General features: G+C 40.4%; 1 protein-coding gene across 4 annotated transcripts in view; it reads right to left on the bottom strand.

Moving 5' to 3' along the window:
* The window catches only part of ANO1 (anoctamin 1), a 249,785-nt gene that overhangs the window by 9,909 nt on the left and 216,252 nt on the right, over window positions 1-23,624 (bottom strand). For 3 of the 4 annotated variants that reach the window (XM_089684580.1, XM_089684578.1, XM_089684581.1), the window contains 11 exons: window positions 20,216-20,293; window positions 16,592-16,666; window positions 13,888-14,089; window positions 13,620-13,731; window positions 11,059-11,116; window positions 10,731-10,831; window positions 10,494-10,639; window positions 9,151-9,303; window positions 3,531-3,583; window positions 1,521-1,705; window positions 1,315-1,420 (listed from right to left, as the gene is read on the bottom strand). In XM_089684580.1, the coding sequence (XP_089540706.1) occupies window positions 1,315-1,420; window positions 1,521-1,705; window positions 3,531-3,583; window positions 9,151-9,303; window positions 10,494-10,639; window positions 10,731-10,831; window positions 11,059-11,116; window positions 13,620-13,731; window positions 13,888-14,089; window positions 16,592-16,666; window positions 20,216-20,293 (1,269 nt within the window). The remainder of the gene's footprint in view (window positions 1-1,314; window positions 1,421-1,520; window positions 1,706-3,530; window positions 3,584-9,150; window positions 9,304-10,493; window positions 10,640-10,730; window positions 10,832-11,058; window positions 11,117-13,619; window positions 13,732-13,887; window positions 14,090-16,591; window positions 16,667-20,215; window positions 20,294-23,624) is intronic. The other variant, XM_089684579.1, reaches the window with a different exon arrangement.

The following is a 23,624-nucleotide window of genomic DNA, read 5'->3' as shown; positions in this document are numbered from 1 at the left end:
TCCACTGATGACCACCAACAGGTGGTATAAATAAGGCAGGGCTGGAGCAAGGAGTTGCTCGTGGCCTGGGACTCAGAGAGGTGTTCTGAGAGAGCTGTGTGTGTGCTATACCTACAAGAAAAGGTTTGCTTTTGTTTTATTTCGGTGACAGGGAGAAGCCCTTCACGTCTGAGAGAGGAAATGTCTTTTGTTTAGTTAGTGCCTGGATGGCAAGGGTTTATTTTCATGTTTTGTTTATTTTCTGCAAACCTTTTAAATGAAGCTGACAACCAGTCAGATTTTGATGAAAGCCTGCTCTGCGGTCTACCTTTGTCCCAGGGAAGGAGATCCCCCACCTGAGCTAACCCCACATAATATATATATATATATATCTCTCTATCTCTCCAAAAATGTATAAATATTCATGCTTGCAGTTGAACACCAATCCTTCGCAATCTACTAAATGTTTTTTATATTTAATATAGCATCATACAGAGACATAAGTATGTATATACTGTGTGTGTGTGTGTGTGTGTGTGTGTGTATGTGTATATATATATATATATATATACATACATACATACATACATATATACCTAAACGTTACTTATCCTGTTCATGTACCAGCATTGTCCCCAGTCTAGCACCTTGAGTCCTCTTCAGGTAGAACAGTCGCATCATTCTGCCCAGTTATGAGCCCAGCCTCTCAGTGGCACATCCTCAGGTGGTGTATCATGCAGCCTTGTTTCACAGTACTCTCTAGGACTGAGAAGCACGCACAGGTCATTATGTGAGTGCCGCTCAGTAGAGGACGAATATCTGCCTGCCCCACTGACAAAGAAGGAACCATGGCATAAGACCAGCAAAAAGACTGCAGACAAGAGGAAGTACAGTTTGTTTTAATTTAAAAAAAAAACAAAACAACCTTGGGCTTCATGGGGTGGGTACTTTTACTGTACACAGATGGAGTTCTGCTTTAATATTATGTCTGTTATTCTTGGTTTTTAGTTAGTCAGTAGGCAAATATGCTACTTACCTTGCCAATGGCACACCATGCATTTTACCCCATTCAAAAAGGAAGAGAGTAAGTTCAATCCAATAAACTATAATGAATGTGTTGTTTACTATATTTTCAGCAATGAGAATGTTAACTTCAGACCTCATTGCCAAAAAATATGGTCATTATATCTTCGAGAACTAAGCCTAAACTTTATATATAAAATTTTGTTTGAACATAAAACAATAGGTAACATAGTTATTATAAACGATAGCTATCCAGAAGACATTAAAGTAAAATCCATTCATGAGCATAAAAACTCTCTCAACGGCAGATACCTGGAAAACAATAACAAATGCCAATCTTGCAGCCAGAACAGCCCAGAATTCCTTTGTAATATCATATTTGTCCTCAGACCAGGGAGTCTCCCTGTAATCTTTGTATCTGGAGAGAGAAAAAAAAAATTATATACCAAGATTTACTTTATTTACAAGACTAGCAGCCAGTTTCGGAAGGAAGCTCCTATGTAAAACTCAGTCTCTACCTGCATATTTCCACTGAGTAATCCAGCTCCTGCTCAATGTTGGGCGCGGTGCCAGGTTTAAAGTCACTGACATTAAAATAGGCAAGAGTGTTGTTGAGAAAGCCATGCATGGTGCCATCTGGACTGTACATATACAGGTACACGAGGCGTGGAATGAAGTCAGAGGTAAATGATATCACAAAGGCCTGAGCAGTAATAAACATGAGATGTGTTAAAATCACTGATGGTTAGATGTATAGTCACAACATAACTGGCAAACCTTTATTTAAATTTGTTTATTTAGAGATCCTGGAGAAAACCATTCCAGTCACCAAAAAAAAAATCTTTGACCTGACCGATGGCTGAGAGAGGTCTAGAAGCCATTTCTAGAGACAGTAAAGATCACAGCTCAGGCCTTATCCAGTTTTCAGACCTAGGGGCAGTTTCATTATATTCCTTGGCTGCTGCAACAAGGACAAATGTGGGAACTGAGCCTTTAACTATTTAGGAAACTAAATAGGTGCCTGATAAAAAAAGGTTCAGTTTGGCTGTGTCTGCCTTGACTACTCCATTTGTATTTACTTTCTGGGTTTTGATCTTGGCCTGTACTTTGGATTATATTACTGTCCGACACCTACCTTGATCCCTAACCTGTCTGACCATGCTTCTGTCTGCTACATGCCCCAACTACTTGCTTGTCAGACTATACTTCTGCCTCATCTTGGTACTGTGCGTGGTTGCCTGCCATTTCTCTGCTGTTCTCCCACAATGATCCTGTCTGGTGATTCTAGCGACACAGATGGTCCACCAAACTCAGTTCTCAAAGTAGAATCAGAGTAGTCAGCATAACTAAATATTGATATTCAGGCTATTAATAGTACATCCCTAAACCAATATAAAAACAAAGCATTACATATTTCCTTATTTTATATAAAAAAAATGACTTCCCTAACAAAATGGCTGCCTCGACACAAGTGGCAGGTGCACTCTAAAAACTGTTACGATGTAGCAGTAAGATAGCAAACAGGACCTGAAGCAGTATTTCAGGAGGAAGAATGTAACAGCACAGATGGTGTGTTGGCTTTGAAAGTGTATCTGTTATATGGGAACACATGAAAGCGATATTAGGATATTTATGAAGGTCTAGAGAAAGAAGAGACCCTTGCAGGATAGAGATTTGTGACCTCCCCATTTCTGTCTTCAGATACCACTCAGTGTCCAAAAAGTAAAGAGTTTATTTTAATATTTATACAAATAAAAGCATTAATTGAAACCTCTAGCAGTTACACTCTTAATCTACTCACCTCATTAATTAAATTTATAAAAACATGACCGATAAGTATTTTGTTCTATTTGAATAAGCCTGACATGAAGGATCACATGTAAAAAGATCTGAAAGGAAAGTGTTCCTCATAGTAGCCAATAATTAACATATATTTTCCCAGTATACAATGGAAAATTGGAAGAAGAAATACTCTTGGTCACTACTGAAGGCTCATACTCATAAAGAAGGCAATACGCATGCAAATCTGGAATTCTGACAAAGGCATTAAGCAACTGTGCCCATGTCATGTGGGAACAACAGAAGTGGCTAAACAAGCATCTTATACACATCCTAATACAACCATTGTGTGAAATTTCCATCTCAGCCATTAGATGGCTGATATTGGTTGAACAGATATTAGTCAATCTCAAGTCAGTTGAAGTCAAAACATTGTCTGTCTACACCAAGAATTACTCCATGCATAGAAACATTTATTGAAGAGAAAGTGAAGATAATGTGAAACAGCAATCAACCACAATCAAACTAAAGTAGCAGAGGGATACAGAGTTGGAAATTCTAGTTACTTTGGTGCCTATGAAAAGATCTATGCTTGACTCCCAAATTTGGTGCCTATGAAAAGATCTATGCTTGACTCCCAAATTATGTGCCAACATATTTGCAGGCAACTGTGCAACATAACTTGGAGAATAAAACATATGAAAATATAGGATCACAGTGACTTTTTACCAAATCATAAAATAACTCACATTTATTATCACCGCAAGCTTTCCGATTCCTCGTAGGATATTATACCAGATACCTGAAAAGAGAAAATACTATTTAATCTTACCCAAAAGCATAAACATGATAGCAAATGTGCATTGTGATGCATTATTTATTGTGTATAGCTTTAACATTATTGCACAAAACTTTATAGAAGGAGCTCTTAACCTTTTTACAATTACAGACCGCCAAATAGATGTGCTAATTATGTCCCCATTTTCCCTTCGCCAGACTTTCAAAATTATTGCCAGCAGTCCTGTTAGGTACCAGTATGACTTTAAATGATGCCAAGTTACATATGGATACATAAAAATGGAACAGCTGAAAGAAAATCTTTCGCTCTTACATTTAAATTTAATAAAAATTAATAGTATTTTGGTTTTTGGTGCTCAGATGCTGTGTAGATCTGCTTTAAGTCTGTAATTGACAGATACAATGACAGACATCAATTGGACTTACATAAAACAAGGGTGTGGTCACATAATGGACATCTTTTTCTTTACTGGGAATAAGTATAATTAGGCAGATGTTAATGCATTAATCTAATAAAAACAGTTAGGGGTGGGGCCAGGGGCAGACTGACAACTCATGGGGCCCCCGGGCAATAGGGGATCATGGGGCCCCTGTGTCCTTGCCCAAACTCAAAAAAGCCTATGAAAAAGGTACCAGGTGCATCTCATGGGGCCCCATACTGACCCCAGGCCCTCGGGCAGTGCCCGAGTTTCCAAATGGTCAGTCCGCCCCTGGGTGGGGCTAAATTGGGAGATGTCAACTAAGTTGACCATAATTTAAAGAATGTTTGGGAACATCCCCTATAACAGTGGTGGTCAGTTTTCTTGATATGGGGGCCTCAAGTGTGGCCCTCGACATCACTTAAGGGTCATACATAAAATCACTGAATATTCTGTGTTAGAGACAACGCAAAAGGATTTAGTCAAATACTATGGGCAGGATACAAGAAGTGGTCGGAGACCAGGGACAGGATACACAAGTTTCTCGGAGGCTGCAGACAGGATACAAGAGATGGTCAGAGACTGCAGGCATGAGACAAAACAGGTCAGAGACTGCAGACATGATACAAGAGATGGTCAAAGACTGTGAACATACTATAAGAGTTGTTGGAGCCTGGAGACCTGCTCCCAGTAAAAAAATTGGGACACAATACATGACACTGCAAGAAATCACTGCTTTGACAGGGCAACGGCAAACACAGATTAGGGTCTGCAGAAGACCAAATGGCAGTATAGATACTGGCATTTTTTTTTTTTCATTTTTACTAGTAATGGCGGCGATCAGCGACTTATAGCGGAACTGCGGCAGGCATTCTGACACTGGGGGGAACTGACTTGGTGTCGTTGACATCCACAGTGACACCAATACAGTGATCAGTGCTTAAAAAAAGCACTAACACTGTACTAATGGCGCTGGGCAGGAAAGGGTTAACTGTGTGCAGGTTGTGTTTTCCTATGGGGCCCTGTGTTAGTGCTTCACTGTAATCACACTGCTTTGCCTTCCAAAGCAGTGTACACAAGCCAAAAGGGAGAACTGTTTTGTTTACAAACAGTTCTCCTCCCTGTCGGAGATGCTCGTCAATCACTGGGCACGGGCGAGTAATCGCTGTTCAGAACCCAGTGATTGACAGCCAATGCTGGTGGTGTGGGTAGGACGCGCGCCCCCTACCTGGAAATGCAAAATCGCGTATATATACACGTGTATATTTGCTATAGGGCAGTCGGGAAGCGGTTAAAGGAACTTCGAGTCTAATAGCTCTAACAGTCAAGCATTTAGTTACTTCCAGAACAGTCTTCATTACAGATATTCATATGGGAAATTATAATTAGAAACATTTCTGTCAAGCTTTATATCCGTACTTCTTGTAGAAACACAGTGGTAGCACATGTCAGGCTTCAAAACAAGCCTCTCAGGTCATCTGAGTAGTATTTTATTACAAAGCCCTCTACACCAGGGGTTAATTGAAGATCAGTGTGATACTTCTGATGAAAACATGGCAGGTCCCTGAGAAACAATGTTTAACTTGCAGAATGAGATCCTTCGAGATAATGTTACGTTTTATTAATAGCCAAGGGTGCAAGTTATGTAAAAGTGCCTCACGCAGTTTACTCCATGTCATAGGCACAGCCAAAGCTAGAAGTGACGGAGAACATTATCCCATAAACCTCCCTTTACAATCTCCAGCTGGTCTCCTCATGCTGAATACACTGCATGCTGGCCTCACTAACTGCATCAAGGTAACATTCAGTGATACAGTTGGAACACACTATTAAACAGACTTTACAAATGTATCCATTCCTCGGATGCTGGATGAAAAGTTTAAAAGAGAAGTATGGGTTTTCTTTTTTTAGCTTTATCCTATTCCCTGTGAGCTGCTAATACATAAAAATCTTTCCAGCCCTCTTAGTGCTGCACCCTGTTCAATTCAAGGTAAATACCTGTGGGAGGGGCTTCAGTCTTCCCTGGATTCTTATGCTGACAATCTTGTCTGGATCCACCTCCTTTGCTTCTCCTGTGTTTGATTGATGTAGGCTCAGGAATGTCTGCTCTTCCCTTCCTCCCTCCTCCTATCACACAACGCACAGTTCAGATTGATTCTCTTGCAGACACCTATCTGTACACTGGGTAGCTGCCTGCTATTCTGCAGTTCTGACAGGTAGAGTTCCCAGATAAAAACAGCTGTGAGCTGTGTGTTGTATGAGAGGTGGAGGAGGAGGGGGAGAGCAGACAGCCCAGAGCAGACATCAAATACAGGAGAACTAATGGAGGTGGATCCAGACAAGATTGTCAGCATAAAAATCCAGAGAAGACTGTACCCCTCCCACAGGTATTCACCTTGATTTTAACAGAAAGGGTGCACTTCTCAGAGGGCTGGAAAGACTTTTTTATGTATTAGCAGCTCACAGGGAATAGAATAAAGCTTAAAAAAGAAAACGCATACTTCTCTTCATTATCATTGTAAGCAGGCCAGACTAGATTTTCTGTCAAGAAGTCTCACACAACCGTTTGAAAAGCAGGGGTTCTTCTCAGGTTATATTGTATGTGATTTTCAATGTAAAATACACATTTTAGTTCAAAAACATTTATTACAACCACAGACCTTCGGCATTCCAATTTCTGATTAGTCACGTATAGGATTCTATGCATCTTTTTGACTCTATCCATGGTTTTCATATTTTTCAGGTTGTCAAAGCTGATCTGTAAATATGGTACAGATACCTAACCTGTTTGCAACAGCCACCCATGCACACTGCAACTCTCAGCAACCTCAGGAGAGAAGCAGTGCATGCTGTCAAACAGCTAATTTGCAATTAAAGTCAAATCAAAATCTTTACATTTTGGACACAGTGAGAAAAGGATAAAAACGCCATAAGGGCCTTATTGTTTTGTCCCTTACGGGAACTTCCCAGCACTTCTCGTTCCCCATTCACTGAGATAAACAATTAGGAGAAATATCTCCAACGGGCAAACTGTAAAAAAAAAACACATTTGTGTTAGAGGAACAGAGAATTTTTTGACCCTCTATACTTTCCCCATAGAGTAGATTCCTGATGGAGTGACATATTCTGTGTCAGGGTGTCACAACTGGAGGGTAATGCTTTCCTGTTGAGGGGACATACTGTTGTCTACCTGAAAAGGCCAATTCTAACAATTTTCCTTTTTTACTAAAAACCCCAAACTGGCATTGCCCCTCCCAAAAAAAAGCTCAAAGCAGTTGCCAGCAATAGAGGTATTGTACTTGCCTCTCCAGCTGTCTGTGCCTTTCATCTCCCAGCTCTGCAGCCTCTGTCAAATACTTCACCATTTGACACTTCGCAAAGTATTGAATGTCTTTGCTGTTTTCACTCTGTGCTCTGACTCCAACAACATTACTGCACCCTGTTGTGATGTAGGGGCAGCAGGATGGAACAACAGCATGCAGAGGGTGACACAGACATCCGAAACACCAGGAAGTATGACATGCCTAAGAGTCTGATGAAGTCTGTAGTGCATGAATGAAGGAGCTAGACATTTACCTCATTCATTTCCACTTACTAACTAGTAACCCTCTAACCATTCTTTCACCTCCCACCTAAACTATATTTCTAAATTTTATCAGCTGATAACTTTCCCACCAACTGCTAAATAGTCAACCAGCCACTATCCATACACCATGTAATGCTTACTGCGTATCATTAGACAGAGTTCCATCCAAAAAGAATATGGCTATCTTTGTTTTGTTATCTTGCCCAAATGTTGTGGCCACCTTCACTTCACTATTGAAAAAAAAAAAAGTGCATAGCTTGCATAGGGAAGGATTATAATCCATTTGGGGTTTTTACTGTTATCTAGGATTTAAATAGGGAGATTACGCCTAATTTACAGTCACCAATTTCAATGTGACATTGAAACAGTGGGAAATTTGGGAAATCTTCCATGGCTACACAGACAAAAATAAACAAAATTAGTACAGTAGGTCACACGCAATATGCTGCAATGTGTTGTGGTGTTTTAAACAGCCTATTCAAATTAAATGGGCTACAAAGCACCACAATGCAGATAGGGGGCAGCCTACAACAAAGCAATGCATGGAATACTGTACATTGTGGTGCACATGCGTTTTAAGGTGTGTAGGGATGCGGTTTACAATGAACTGAACCACTGCGTGCTAACGCATGTATAACATGCATTACTGCTATTACACTGGTACGAATGGGCTCCAAGTGTCTGAATGAAATGTAACAGTACATTATGCATATACATTTTTTTGTTTACATTTTGAGCGGCTTGCAAAGGTTAATATACACAGCAGTTAACTCACTGGGTGAGGCATTCATTGCCAACAGTTTGTCAAGAAGGCATTTTCCCGAAAATCATTTCTCAATTTTTAAGATATTTAGGAGTGTCCTGTTGAACCTTATTATTTTGTTATGTGTCTAATTTAAATATTTTGCCAATACTTGATGCGATACTCGGATGTTAATAGTTTGTACACTTGAATCAGGTTCAGAATACATGCAGCACATGCCCAGGCCATAGCATGGTTTTAGGTTTAGTCACAGGCAGGTTTTAGAACTGGGACGTAGATTTATGGTTGCTTGTTGCAGTCTGGGTTTATAGTGTCCCTTCTCATCCAACTTTACATCACCTCAGACTACAGTGTTCCCATCTTTTGTTGGGTACTTCCAGCAGGATAATGCACCATGTCAAAGCTCAAATCCTCTCAAACTGGTTTCTTAAACATGACAATGAGTTCCCTGTACTCCAATGGCCTCCGCAGTTACCAGATCTCAATTCAAAAGAGCACCTTTGGAATGTGGTGGAGCGGGAGATTTGCATCATGGACTATCATGTCAACATGGACCAAAATCTCGGAGGAATGTTTCCAACACCTTGTTGAATCTATACCACGAAGAGTTCAAAATTATTATTTTCTCAAAGTCACCAAACAGGAATTCTGAATCCAACTGTCATTTTACAGGTTATATTTGAATCAGCTTGGTGCCTTGTAGGGATTAAATATACTGTACACACACACACACACACACACATACATACACTGGATGGATGCACTTTGTACAATCCTGTTAAATAAAGCCCTTTGATTCTTACCTATATCCTTTGCTCTGACCGCCACAGGTCTCCTAAGTTCAGTAATGAATTTCTTGGCATCCAGACGGATTTCAATTATGTTGTTTAGTAAGGCAAACAGAGGAGCCAATGGGAAGGAGGCAACAAACAGAGTGACAAATCCAAACTGGATAACTGCAGCAGAAACATTTACATAAATAACAGGTAAAAAAAGAACAGAATACATTTGTAAAGAAAAAATACAGCACCACACGTTATAAAGTATCAGATAAAACATTCAAAGTAAAGTCCAAAAACTATGGGGGTTGAATCCATGTTGGCTTCATGTATCTTGCAGTGACTCTGATAACAACATGGCATGGTCCCTGTCTTTGCCTCGCTGCTTAGGTTATTGTGAAACAAATTATAGTTGTTGAAATTTCAGTCCAATCATTTATGTTACCTTATGGATAACTCAACAGTGAGAATGGTTTTGCAATAGCCATTGCTGCCATTTTCTCAGATCCCTCTTCAGGCCTGGTGTCTTTTTCTCAGAAATTGGGTAGACTTTTAACAAGTATGCTGAAGTTATATCAAGGCACAGAGTTTTACTCTTAGAATATTACAAGTGCCAGAGTATGCACTGCAGCAAACCTGAACTACTGTCATTGCACAACAGAAGCAGAGCCTGGAGGTACAGTATGGAGACCATCCACAACTCAGCAAGCCAAAAGGAACCATACACCCCGCACAGCCAGCTTCAGAAAAAATTCCAACCAGTAGTTTCTGATAAATAGCTGGGTGTATCTTCTTATACGCATAAGGATTTGGCAGCAGTCCTAAAATTAGAAGTCTGGTCGAAAATTGTAAACCTGTTCCCACCCCCATTCTAAGTCCTATACTAACTAGCCTGTTGAGGAAAGATGTGTATATTTACCTATTCCCTGGGTGCTCTGGTTCAGTCACATGATCTCCCCAGCAGCCAGCTTCAGGGGAGAGGAGAGATCACCAACAATGGTTGCTATGCTTGGGCAATGACATCACCCAAAGGCTTACTATGGGGCATTCACTGTCTCCGGTCTCTCGTCTCCCCTGAAGTCGCGTTGGGAACGGTTATTATGACTGGACCAGAACGCCCACAGAATAGGCAAGTATACACATATTTCCTCTTCAAGCTAGTTAGTAAAGGACTTAGAATGGGGGTGGGAGTAGGTTTAAGATTACTGGACTTCTGCTTTAAATTTGAATAACCACAAATATTTGTATAAATTAGTGGCAATAGCTCAGATTAAAACCCCAATCCTGCTCACTGTTCCATTTAGAACCCATTATTTATGTGTAGCTCATCCTAAGAAGGTAAACCTCCTGAGCAGTATTGGACATACTCATTTCCATGTACTCCGGGGTGAGTCCTGCAAAAGGTTCCAGATTATAGTCCAGCTCATAACGCTGTTTCCTCTTGGCATGCTCCTCATGGTCCTTGTATATCTGTCGTCTTGATTTCAGGTATCTGATCAGCTTCTTCATCTTCCTAGCAAGTCAATAAATGTATGTTAAGGACATGTCAAAAAATACAGTGTGTGCTTTCTAACTTGAATAATTAATAGAGATGTAAGACTCACGGGATTCCTATCTCGAAGAGATTGTTCTGAATCAGCTGTTTCCCAAGCATGATAATACTTAGCTGGATGCACAGTTCCATTAAACAGCCACCAGGGGCGCACTGCAGAAAACAGATAACAGGAATTCACTGACTTTCACACCACTAAGCATCTTCTGCTTTATTGTCAGCAGAGCAGTATTCAGCTGACATCCCTTTACCAAGACAGCTTCACTCACCTCCCAAACCTATTCCACTCCAGCTACCAGCATACTATAAACATAGTATAAACTGCACAGCTGACGCCATTTTCCACTAAGTTCTTTTCCAGTCCCCAGAGATATACATACCTCTTCCATTCTGAATGAGCCAAAAATGTACACATAATCCCCTGGCCGTCCAATAAACCTAAAAAACAAAAATAAGGACTGTACTTGGGCTGCTTGGACATCAATAAACACATCTTCTAAATAGACAGAAAACATCCAATGGACAAGCAATGGGAGTTACAGACTGAAAGTAATAACCACCAATTAATGAGAAATGTTGGACAATTCTTAAAGACTTAATGTTCTACGTAAACCTCATTACCATATTTTTGTTTAGTCAAAAGTCCCAAAGGGACACCAATAATTCATCATTGTATCTTAATTGTATACATTCATCGGGCCGAAATTGGGGATATAGGTACCACGCAATTAGGAAAAATCCAAGCTCAACTTTCAGGTCAACAGTAATTTGCTTATATTATATTAAAAAGGCATTTTGAAGAACTAATGCAATTTACAAATAAAATTTTCCACATTTTGTCATGTTACAACCAAAAAGGTAAACGTATTTTATTGGGATTTTATGTAATAGACCAACACAAATTGACACATAATTGTGAAGTGGAAGGAAAATGATAAATGGTTTTCAATTTTTTTTTACAAATAAATATGTTAAAGTGTGGCATGCATTTGTATTCAGCCCTCCGGAGTCAATACTTTGTAGGACCACCTTTTTGCTGCAATTCCAGCTGCAAGTCTTTTTTGGATATGTCTCTAACAGCTTTGCACATCTAGAGAGGGACATTTTTGCCCATTCTTCTTTGCAAAATAGCTCAAGCTCTGTGAGATTGGATGGAAATCATCTATGAACAGCAATTTTCAAAGTCTTGCCACAGATTCTCAATTGGATTTAGGTATGGACTTTGACTGGGCCATTCTAACACATGAATATGCTTTGATCTAAACCATTCCATTGTAGCTCTGGCTGGATGTTTAGGGTTGTTGTCCTGCTGGAAGGTGAACCTCCACCCCAGTCTCAAGTCTTTTGCAGACTCTAGCAGGTTTTCTTCTAAGATTGCCCTGTATTGAGCTCCATCCATATTCCCATTAACTCTGACCAGCTTCCCTGTCCCGGCTGAAGAAAAGCATCCCCACAATATGATGCTGCCACCACAATGTTTCACAGTGGGGATGGTGTGTTCAGGGTGATGTGCAATGTTAGTTTTCCACTAAACACATAGCGTTTTGCTTTATGCCAAAAAGTTACATTTTGGTCTCATCTGCACCTTCTTCCACATGTTTGCTGTGTTTCTTACATGGCTTCTTTGCAGGACTTCTTATGGCTTTCTTTGAGCAATGGCTTTCTTCTTGCCACTCTTCCATAAAGGCCAGATTTGTGCAGTGCATGACTAATAGTTATCCTGTGAACAGATTCTCCCCCCCTGAGCTGTGGATCTCTGCAGCTCCTCCAGAGTTACCATGGGCATTCTTGGCTGCTTCCCTGATTAATGCTCTCCTTGCCTGGCCTGTCAGTTTAGGTGGACGGCCATGACTTGGTAGGTTTGCAGTTGTGTCATACTCTTTCCATTTTCGGATGATGGATTGAGCAATGCTCTGTGAGATGTTCAAAGCTTGGGATTTTTTTTCATAACTTATCCCTGCTTTAAACTTCTCCACAACTTTATCCCTGACCTGTCTGGTGTTCCATGGCCTTCATGATGCTGTTTCTTCACTAAAGTTCTCTAACAAGCCTCTGAGGGCTTCACAAAACAGCTGTATTTATACGTAGATCAAATTACACACAGGTAGACTCTATTTACTAATTAGGTAACTTCTGAAGGCAATTGGCTCCACTAGATTTTAATTAGGGGTAAGTAGAGGGGGGTGAATACAAATGCTGCCACACTTTTCAGATATTTATTTGTAAAAACAATTTGAAAACCATTTATCGTTTTCCTTCCACTTCACAATTATGTGCCACTTTGTGTTGGTCTATCGCATAAAATCTCAAAATATACTTACATTTTTGGTTGTAACATGGCAAAATGTGGAAAAATTTCAAGGGGTATGAATACTTTTCAAGGCACTGTATAGGTGAGTTACTATTAAACTTGGTTAACTTGAGGGCTGATTTGGGATTTCAGTAGGCTCCTTACATTTGAACATGCCCAATGGGTAACAGCAATTTCTGAGAAAATACTTTCCAACTCATTCAACAGGAACACCACCCACTGATATCCTAAGGTTATCTGTAGCAGTCAGTTGTGTAATGCATAACATTTGGGTGCCCATACACAGGCTGATATAAGTAATGCACCAGATTTGAGCATCTCCTGGAATAACTTGGACAGCATAGGAGTTAAAATGTGGGCACAATTGTATACTGTAAACATTTTAATAATCAGATTTGAAGATTTGCAGATACATTGGAAAGTTTCTGCCCATCACTGCTTCTTTTCTCTACAGAGAGAACAGATCCCTCTTTTCCTGCATCTGTACATTACAGTGAAGGAAGAACAGTTAGATGGATCCTGGCAGAACAAGGGGGAAAAAAGGAAAAAAGCAAAGAACGATAGTTGGCTATATGTGTAACAGAATTATTACTTCATGGTATAACATTCCTTGCACAAACATCTACTTACCGACCCTTGAAGAAGGCAACATAAAAAATTGGTGTGTAAGCATTGACAAACTTCAGCAGGAAAGCCTTAAATATCAGCCGTTCTTCAAAAGTCTTGTCAGTTTTTGGGACCTCTGTACAAAGTAAATGCAAAAGCCAACAATTGAGCAAATTAATATTATTCATCATCAAGTCTACAACCATTTGCAGTACAAATTGCAATTAAATCAGCCCAATCAGGCAGTTCTATGGGAATCCATAAATTGAAAAAGTCAAAGCACATGACATACCAATCTGGGTGAGCCACCGTGCTATACAACCATACACTTCATCCAGTACCAGAATCACCACCAGATTAATGATAACCGCTGTCGCTGTAACGGTTACCCGGACATTAGCACGTGCAGATGGGTTGGAGCTCATTGCTAATGCTGCTGCAGTAGAGACTCGATATACAATGACACCAAACACAATAGCAAAGGTCAAACCGATCTAGTGAGAAAAAAAATATACCTATGAAATAAATTTTCCTTAATAAAAATGTACATATATTTATAATTTAACTAAAAAGCTACTGTACAAAAATATGTTTATCGGGACTAATATTCCATGAACATCAGCTATTTTTGGGTCTCGAGTAATTGTTCTTATGTTGCACCCCCCTAGCATAGGATGCGAGTCAAACTTACTTTTTGGCCCCTTCTGTAATCAAGAAAGCAGTGATTGTTTGTCTTGGTCTGCTCAGAGTTTCAGGGCTGGGAGAGTTTTATTGCTTCTCCCTGCTTCTGGAAGAAGTCTCTAGAGCTTAGCGAGGGAGAGCTGGGTTCTCTATCCACAGGAGGGTTCCAGAGCATTGAGGGGCTGCTGCCCTGAGGTAGCCCATGGACTTTGCAGCTGTTCTAGAGGCCTCAGCAGTGTCAGGGCTGAGGGCATGGATGAATCTGCTTTAAAGTTGATTGCAAGATCCCTCCACAAGGCATCAGGTCTAGAGAAGGACTGTCTCACTCATTGGAGTGTCTGGAGGAAGCTGGCAGCTCTCCAGGGGACTAGTGAGTAAAGACCCTAAATTGGTCCCTGTGATTGTGTGGTGTTCTGAAAATCGCATTGGCTACCAGTAGTTGAGCATAGGTGCAAGGTAACCAGATGCCAAAGAAACTTTCTTCATGGTCTCCAGCTGTGAGCCTGTTTAGAAAGTTACCTCATGAACTTCAGCTGTAGCGGTTTAGACTGTACAACATTCATGTTTACTCAAGAAGATTGTCCTCTGGTTGCTATGTGCTAATCATTTTGGAGTTACCTTTGCCCTAACCCCTCTATTGTTTAAAGTTTCTTCAAGCAATAAATCTTAAAATGATATCCCCTAGATGGGGGTCAGCAACCAGTAGATCGTGACATACCAGTAGATCTTGACCAGGTGATTGGTAGATCTCTGTCTGAGCTTGCTGACACACAATTGCAGAGCAGCAAACAGAGTGCAACACAGAAGGACTACTTGTAAAGTTGGAGCTGTAGTAGGGAGCAAGAGTCGCATAAATTGATGTCTCCTCTGTAGTGCTGGCTCCTATGCCCTGTTATGGTTGGTGAGTGTAGCACCTGCCAAGCATAACCCATTCAAGTGAATGAGGCTACTCTACAATTGCCCTGCAACCTTGTGCAGTACAGCAAACAAGGGGTTAAACAGGCAGTGGTTGTTGCTTTCTCATCACCTGCTTTAACCCGTTGGACCCTGCAGAAGCATTCAGTTGCAGGGCACTTGCAGAGTGGCCCATTTACTTAAATGGGTCTCGGTTGACTAGCGGTAGCACCGGCCAAAAGCAACAGTGGGTATAATTCTTGCTGCAGCATGTGTACACCTTTGGCTACTGCCTCAGCAGCTAAAAGGGGGTAGAGATTGGGGGTGGCAAAATAGTGATTCAACCGCAGGGTTTTACCACCCCCAACTTTACATGTGAACAAGTTGCCAATTACAACTAAGGTCTCATTCACAGGTGCAGTAGGCACTGCTGCTCCTCTGCAATGACAGCTGGTGAGGAGGCATTTTGTTGCCTCCTCATCACCTGATTTAAATCCATGATTGCTGAGCAATGCATTCGATTGTGACATGGTAGTATAGCAATTAGAGATTTAAAACAGGTGTGAGGAGGCAACACTGTGCCTGGTGATCTTTAAGTTCTCCCATGTTGATCAGGTAGATCTTCGCCTCTTTGAGGTTGCCTACCCCTGCCCTAGACAATGTTATTGGAGCCGGTGTGAATGGACTGGTGCTTGCTTTGGTGGGCAGCCTCTGTACTATTAGGGAAGAACCAGTTAATGCCAGTACCCCTATAGGGGTAGTGCTACGCTTACATACTTCAGCATCAAGTTCAGAGTTTACGGGATATCCTTTACAGGCTAATGTAAGTTAGTAAAAATGCAAGCTTTCAGGATGCCCTAGAGCCCTTTGTTGGATTTTAAACACATAAGCCTAACTAAGAGATCCTGAAAACGTGTATCTATAATACCAAAGTTAGCCAATAATGGGTATCACTTACTTTCCAAATTTTCTGCATTAATTGCCAACACTGAACAATATTCTCATGCAGGATAGTGTCAGGACAAAGGACAGAGCAGAGAAACAGATTCATCTGAAGTTCTATAGTAAGAGGGCACTGGGCATTACTGCCCTTTGGTTACATAGTTAGTCTGGCTGAAAAAGAGACAAAAGTCCATCTAGTTTAACCATTAAAAAAAAAGTTCTAATCTTATACCCGCAGTTGATCCAGAGGAAAACAAACAAAAAATAGCAAAAGCATGATCCAATTTTGCTCCTGCAGGGGAAAAAATTCCTTCCTGATCCCTGGTTAAATGAAAATACACTGTCTATATCCAGCTCAGCTCTCCTGTTGCAGGGACCTGGAGTTTTCATTTGTTCTCAGACCCAACAAAGACTTCTTAAAGAGTTTCACAGTTGGATTTGTATTTAGATTATGCAATAATGATGCGCTACATACTCACCATAAAAATGATGCCAACAAAGTTTGTGAAATAGGCGGGAGTTCTGTCCTTCCATGTCAGCTTTTCCTTTTCTGTCTAAAATCCAGAAGAGCAACAGAGTCAAAACGGATTCATGGCAGATAGAGTAATAGCGGTGGATGACATCACAGCATGTAAACACACACAAGACTGATGGAGCTACAGTGAAACCAAAGCCAAACAGACGTCAGTGTCTGGAATTCATACACTGTTTACTGATGTACAAAAAAAGGGGGCAGTGCTTTGTAGAAGAAATTCCTACATGCTTTCATTCAGCTTTGCTTCAGAAGAATGTCTCCAAGGTGCTTGGAATTTGTTATACATTTTTTTCCCTATACAATACCTTTGTAAACCAAAATAGAGTAGATCATAAAGCTTCCCTCAACCTCTCTTTTCGAGTCACATTAGTACCTAAAGCTTCTCAAATAGCCTAGTACTTCCATTAGATGTATGGTTGGTGCCCACTGTGCATTGGCGTGATGTATGGTTCAACCTATTTGTTTTTTTTCCAGGATTGGGGAATGGTTAGAACTCCTGTCATGTTTTATTGCTGTCTGTGGTTCTGCCAGGTAGATTCATTTTCTCGGTCTGTACTGGTGACCACCAAGACAGTGATTGAAAATCTAGTCTAAACTAAAATTAAATCTACAAATCCAAATTGTCCTCTATTCTGTTGACAACTGATTAAATGGGGAATTTGCATCATTTGTAGAGATTTCACCTGTTGCATTGGATACCACCCCAGTAGGACACAGAGCAGAAAATTAAAAACGTGAAAATGACAGGGGTTTTATCCCATCCATACTATAACAATATAATGGTCAGAAATGTTCCATCATGCAAGATTACCTGCAATATTGGCCTCCTGGGTTCTGTACACTTGTAGGTCACTATTGTACATGCTATAATTATTCATGGCATCCTTTAGAAAGGGGTCATGGGTATGTGGATCTGATGCATCAGTATAACACTGTTGCATTGGATTGGATAATAGATTGCCATTTTTAATTACACCCTGCTTTGTAACAAGACTAAGGATTTTCATAAGAAGACAATCCAGTTTAGCGCCCTTGAGTAATAGGTGAATGGGCCTAATTGACTTTGAGGTTGAGAGTCACTATATCATTATTTCAGTACGGTGTATAATTTTAATATACACATAATGAAAATATGGTTTCTAATAACACAGTAAGTGGATGCAATGCAGTAGATGTAAGTTTTGGGGGCCCACCAAGTGTACCTTTTGTTTTTACTAGTTATATTTGAAATGGTGTAACTATAAAATAATTTTGCACCATAGTCCAGGACCTGGTTTATGATGTCAATTAATAAATCTTTCTTGGCTTCCTGAGGTCTTCTGTCAACTATGCTAAACGTTTTATCATTTAGACTAAATATGAAGAATTAAAAGGATAAGTTCAGCTTTGGGAGCAGGTTACATGTTCCACCTGTTAGATTGGAACATGTAACATGTTCCCATAGCCGCAGCCGCCGCCTGCCCTCCCTCTGACTCCCCGTACTAGCTGTGAAATTTGAAAACAGCGCAGCCATGCGGGACTCCGCCCACACAACCACATCATTCATTCATGGACTTCCGCTGTGGAGCGCCATGGTAGTTCATTGAAGCTTCATGTCAGAATATATGCTTGCTTGTGCATCCCGTACAGCAAGCAGACATTCAGACAGGTCTACAGGAGACCTGCACGGCATCAGCGATTTACTGATTGCTGGGGCAATGTTTTCCTGGCTCCTGTAGACACAAAATATAAATGCACATTTTTTTACCTGTAAAAAATATGCATTTATTATTTTTGTCTAAAAGGTAAACTTATCCTTTAAGACCATACAGTTGCATTTAACATTGCTGGTATCCTTCCTTTAATGTAAACTGGACAGACTTAATTTGTACTTTCATCAATTAAATTTAGAGCTTGGAGGACCAAAAATAAATAAATAAAAAGGTCTACTGACAAACAGTTACATTTAATTATAATAAAAGTTCATTTCACAATAAATGACCACTCTGGTCATGCATTTTAACATTTTAGCTGTACCTGTTTGACTAGAGCCCACTATAGGCTCAGATTCTTAATATCTTAACAAAATGCATATTTTTAAAGGACTAGTCCACACAAAGTGACATTTCGGTTATATGTAGTTTCCACTATTCTTGGCTCTATTCCCACCCACCTTGGTGTCATTTCTCAAGCTATAAGGAAGATCAGACTCCTCTTATTGCATTTTGTGCCACATAAAGTGAAAAGTCCATCAGAAAGTGAAACCCCCTTGTAACAGGTATACATCTGATCTGGAACTGGGCACAACGTTCTCACCAGCAGTTCTCTGAGCAACTTGATATGTCTCAGCAAAATAGAAACATGTTCAGTCCATCTCTGATATATCCACATTTAGAAACGTTTTATACTTTTCTGCAAATATAGAAAAATACTAGCTGATCCTGGTCAAAAATCCAGCAAGTTTTCAACTTCCTGTTCACTCTGCTACAAGGAAATTCAGTGCAGGGTTATCAGCCCTGCCTGGTTCACCTCTGAACTACAGAACACCATCATAGGTTATAGAAACAAGGATCATGGGAAGTATTCTGTAGCTCAGTAAGGCTTCATTTACAGTAGTTTTGCTGTTTGAAGAGCGATTTGCATTTGGGTTGTTCTTAAGAGAGCATTTGACAGGCAATGAGGTGGCCATGTATCACCTCTTCATGCTTGCTTTAAGCCCCTTAATGCCTGACTATTGTTCCGCAACTGTGTGCATTGAATGCAGATGCGGGAGAGTTGCAACACAGCTCCATTCACTGGAACTGATCAAAATCAGCAGGCGGAAGTGCCCAACAAACACGATAGGGGGCATGTGTACACGCCGAGCTGCTGCCTTTCCTGGTAAAGGGGAAGCGGTCAAGGGGTGGCAAAAACTGTGTTTTCAGCTCCAACATGAAGTTAGGAGCTCACTAGATTTCTGTGTCAACAGTTATATTACAAACATGGGAAATTGTGCATGTATTGCAGAGATGCACTGATTTTTTTAAAATATATTTTGTATATTTTTTAAAAATTTTACTCAGACATACACTTTAGGAAAGCATAAGATGAAGTGACTTTCCAGATCTATAAAAACTGAAATGCCAGCTGTGAATGGACTGATCCTTTAACAAAGAGCAATTAACGATGGATATTTGGTTTTCTACAAATATATATAAGAAAAATAACTTGAGACAACAGTAAAGCAGTTCTCTAACACAAGGTGCAACATGCATAAGGCCTAGGTGCAGAAAAACCCAGCCATTCACAGTGATCATGTGCCATGCAGAGACTGGAGTGTGGTGACATGGGAAAGACAACTATAGTGACGTTAAAGTATATAGCAGCCCGAGGGGATCATTTCAGATATTACTAGAAGACAGGCTGGTGGCTTAATTCTGATTTCTTTCAGCCTGGTAATGTCAAGCTTCATTCTTTCAGTTGCACACTCATTATAATCCCCTCAGTTTGCTGAACAAAATAAACCACAATGTGACTGAGCTTTCGCTTGGATAAACCATTTCTGGAGATTGGGTATAAAAAAAAAAAAAAAAAAAAAAAAAAAAGATACCAATTTCACTCCAGCCATGGCAGTCTTAACTCTCTGCCTCCATTTGTTTGTGTTGTCCTCAGGAACAGGCTGATGCTTCTGATTGCATTTGGAGGAAACAAAAAGGACCATGCAATAGTGTTATAAAGCATTATTCGATCAGTGACAATGAATGAACAACGTTGCATGTGTGCACTGCCCCTTCACATCCAGGCTGGGTAGGCCCAGTGAAGTCAGGGATACCAGTAATGGATCTTTTCTAGTATATCATTGGATCAAGTTTACAATGTTACAAAGAAAATCTACAATGTCAAAGAGCTTTCCTGATAGGGGGACTCAAGACAAAATCTTAAGTGTAACTAAAGCCAAAACTTTTTTTTTTTCTTTTTTTAAAGTTTTGGATGGAGTGGAGAGAGATTAGAACACCTGTCAGGGTTTTATTGCCATCTGTGTTCCCTTTCGGGAGATTCACCCTCTCTATTTGTCCTGTTTCTGATGATCATAGAGCCTGGATTCACAATGTGCGAATTCTGCACCGCATCAGAATCGCACCCAGTTCATGCGAACTGCTGTGGATGTGTATGTTAACAACACCCCGAAATCGGTCTGCCAAACGTGGTGCGATGTGCAGAATCGGATGGCATAGGTGTGAATACTCATTCGATCCGATTCTAGTGTGGACCCAAAAAAGGGTCCTGCACCTTTTTGGTGCAGATGCGGTGCAATTTGAGCCATACATAATATATGGCTCAAATCCCACAGCACACAATTCGCATGAGATTTGCATAGGAATGCAGTGCGGTTCCTGTGCGAATCACATGCGATGTACTGCACCGCATTAGTGTGAACCTAGTCTGAAAGTGAAACTGTGAGACCAGTCACTTATGTCCTTAGTAATGGTGTTTCTTCTGACCTAGCAGGAACATCCAAATGGTTTGTTGTTTTTCCCTCAGGCGTTCTTGCTAGTAGCAGGGGCTTCCTAGTATATGCTTTCACATGATTCCAGGGACAGTGGACTTGTCAGTGGGGTAGCATTTCTGGGGTTTTCTAGGTAACTTTGTGCCATCCATATGTGGTGGGGATCGCTTTTGGAGAATATCAAGTACAGATATATCTGGGGAGGATGCACTCGATCTTTCTAGCTTGTTTGACTGTTTAGCCATACCAGCAAAGAGTCCACTCCATCTGGTGAGTGGTGATTGGAATGTCAGTCACGGATGGTGAGAGCACTTTGGAAGATTATTTTGAGCACTGTTTCTGGGATTGGAGCACATTTACAATTTTGGGACTTTTTGGATTTTTGTTTTATATATATATATATATATATATATATATATATATATATATATATATATATATATATATATATTATATTATATATGTTTGCGCTGTGGAGTGTTTACATATTTACTTCTCGGTGTCTACAGGACAGGAAGTGAATGAAAATCTCCCCAATGGGTTGCACATGGCTAAAAAAAAAAAAAAAGACAAGGGTTCCCACCTGCTAGGGAAAAGGAATAAGCAGCTATATGGAATTTCTCGCTCCTCTGTCAGCCATTTCTCTCCTACAGGGATGTTGGCAGGCCCTTGTCCTCACATACAATGTAAGACTGCTGGTCCTGCATTGTATGGGATGATGTCAGAAGGTCTGCGAGTGGTAGAGTGATGAAGGGAAGCAGCTTCAGGGGACCAGTCATACTGCACAGAGGAAGCCAGCAGTAGTGAGGAAAATAAGCATTCATGCTGGCAGGGCAGGGATAATTCTTCCACTTAGCCCACAAACTGACAATGGATGTTTTTTTTTTTTTTTTTACTAGAAAAGGTGACTAATCTATATAAAATGTGAAAACGAAGTTGTTGACTTTTCAATGAATCATTCACACACATTGAAGTTCATATTAGTTTGATTACATTTACAAATATACTTTTGAAAGATTAGGATTCCTCTTTTAAATTACTGTAAAAAAATCCCTTCTATTTGTCCTGTCAGCTCACTGTATTGTCCACATAGAGATACTGATGGGCAAGTGTTCATTGGCCAATTTTATTTGCGTGATACTGGCGCTCAGTGGCTCATGCCTCCAGTGCACAATTCAGGTTATAATGAGGTTTTGCTATCAGAGACACTGATACAGATTCAGTGCCTCATATAGATATACCAGTGACCGAGGAAGAGGCAGTGACACATACTCATTCCATGTTTGTCACACATACAATAAGCAGTAAAAGCAGCTGCTGATAGAAGACATAAAAGAGATAATTTTCTTTTTTTTTGTTACCTGTATACCAAGCACTACAACCATTGAAAATGTCTACATTACATTCACATTGAAATCTGATTATCAGTTGGCATTGTAGATCTCCTGCATTTAAGTGAATGTTAGTAACATGCTTCTAATGTACACAGGAAAAGAAGCTGAATAGACCAGAGACGCATCTGAGGCATAGAATAGAAGTTCACTAAACAACAGTAGAAAGTACACATATGTTCTTTGTGTACCACATCTCAAGATTCTGGTTATATAAACACTAGAAGCAGGTAAAAGCACTCAAAGTGATTCTAAAGGCAAAAATGTTATTCTTTAAAAATAGCAAACATGTCATACTTACCTGCTTTGTGTAATGGTTGTGCACACTGCAGCCCAGATCCTCCTTCTCAGAACCTTCTGCCGGCACTTCTGGCTGCTTGCTGTGGGGGCACTCGTGCATACTCGCTCCCAAGTCGGCTCTGGGCGTCCATTAACACACAGGAGCATGGCCAGGCCATGCCCCCGCTCTCTCATCACTGGTGTGATTGACAGTAGCAGCAGCCAATGCTGCCTCTGTCCAATGAGGAGAGAAGAGCCAAGAGAGTGGTTGCTTTCCTGCATATTATAGGATTGAGATTGGGGCTGGGGAGGGAGCTGCATGCAGGTGGTTTTTTACCTTTATGGATAAACTTTCTGCCTTTAGAACCACTTCAAATGTAAAATATGGATATGGCATTAACCTGGTCATAGCAGTAATCTACTCCTACTATGGTTTCATACAATAGGCAATTTTGCCATCATTGGTGGAATAAAGAGAAATATGTCATGGACTTCATGTCAAAACTGCATCAAAACTTTCTGTAGAATGGTTGCTCTAGGCTTTCAGATATACCAATCATGTATAGAGCAGCAAAGGCAGCAAGAACATCCAGGTGGATATACAGCACCTATGCAATATTGCCAAAATATGTGGACACCCCTTCAAATTACTGAGTTTAGATTTTTCCAGAGACTTTGTCAATGCTCCAAGATACAAAATACATTTTAGTCAATTGTGCACTTCCAGCCTTGTCACACAAGTTTGGGGAAGGCCCTTTTCTGTTCTAGCATGACTGTACCCCAATGCACAAAGCCAGTTCCATAAAGACATGGTTTGAGGGGTTTTGTGTGGAGGAACTTGA

Source organism: Staurois parvus, unplaced genomic scaffold, assembly GCF_062004578.1.
Source record: "Staurois parvus isolate SC_StPar_1 unplaced genomic scaffold, SC_StPar_1.0 ptg000350l, whole genome shotgun sequence".
NCBI classification, from domain to species: domain Eukaryota; kingdom Metazoa; phylum Chordata; class Amphibia; order Anura; family Ranidae; genus Staurois; species Staurois parvus.
This window is presented reverse-complemented; position numbering and strand designations above follow the sequence as displayed.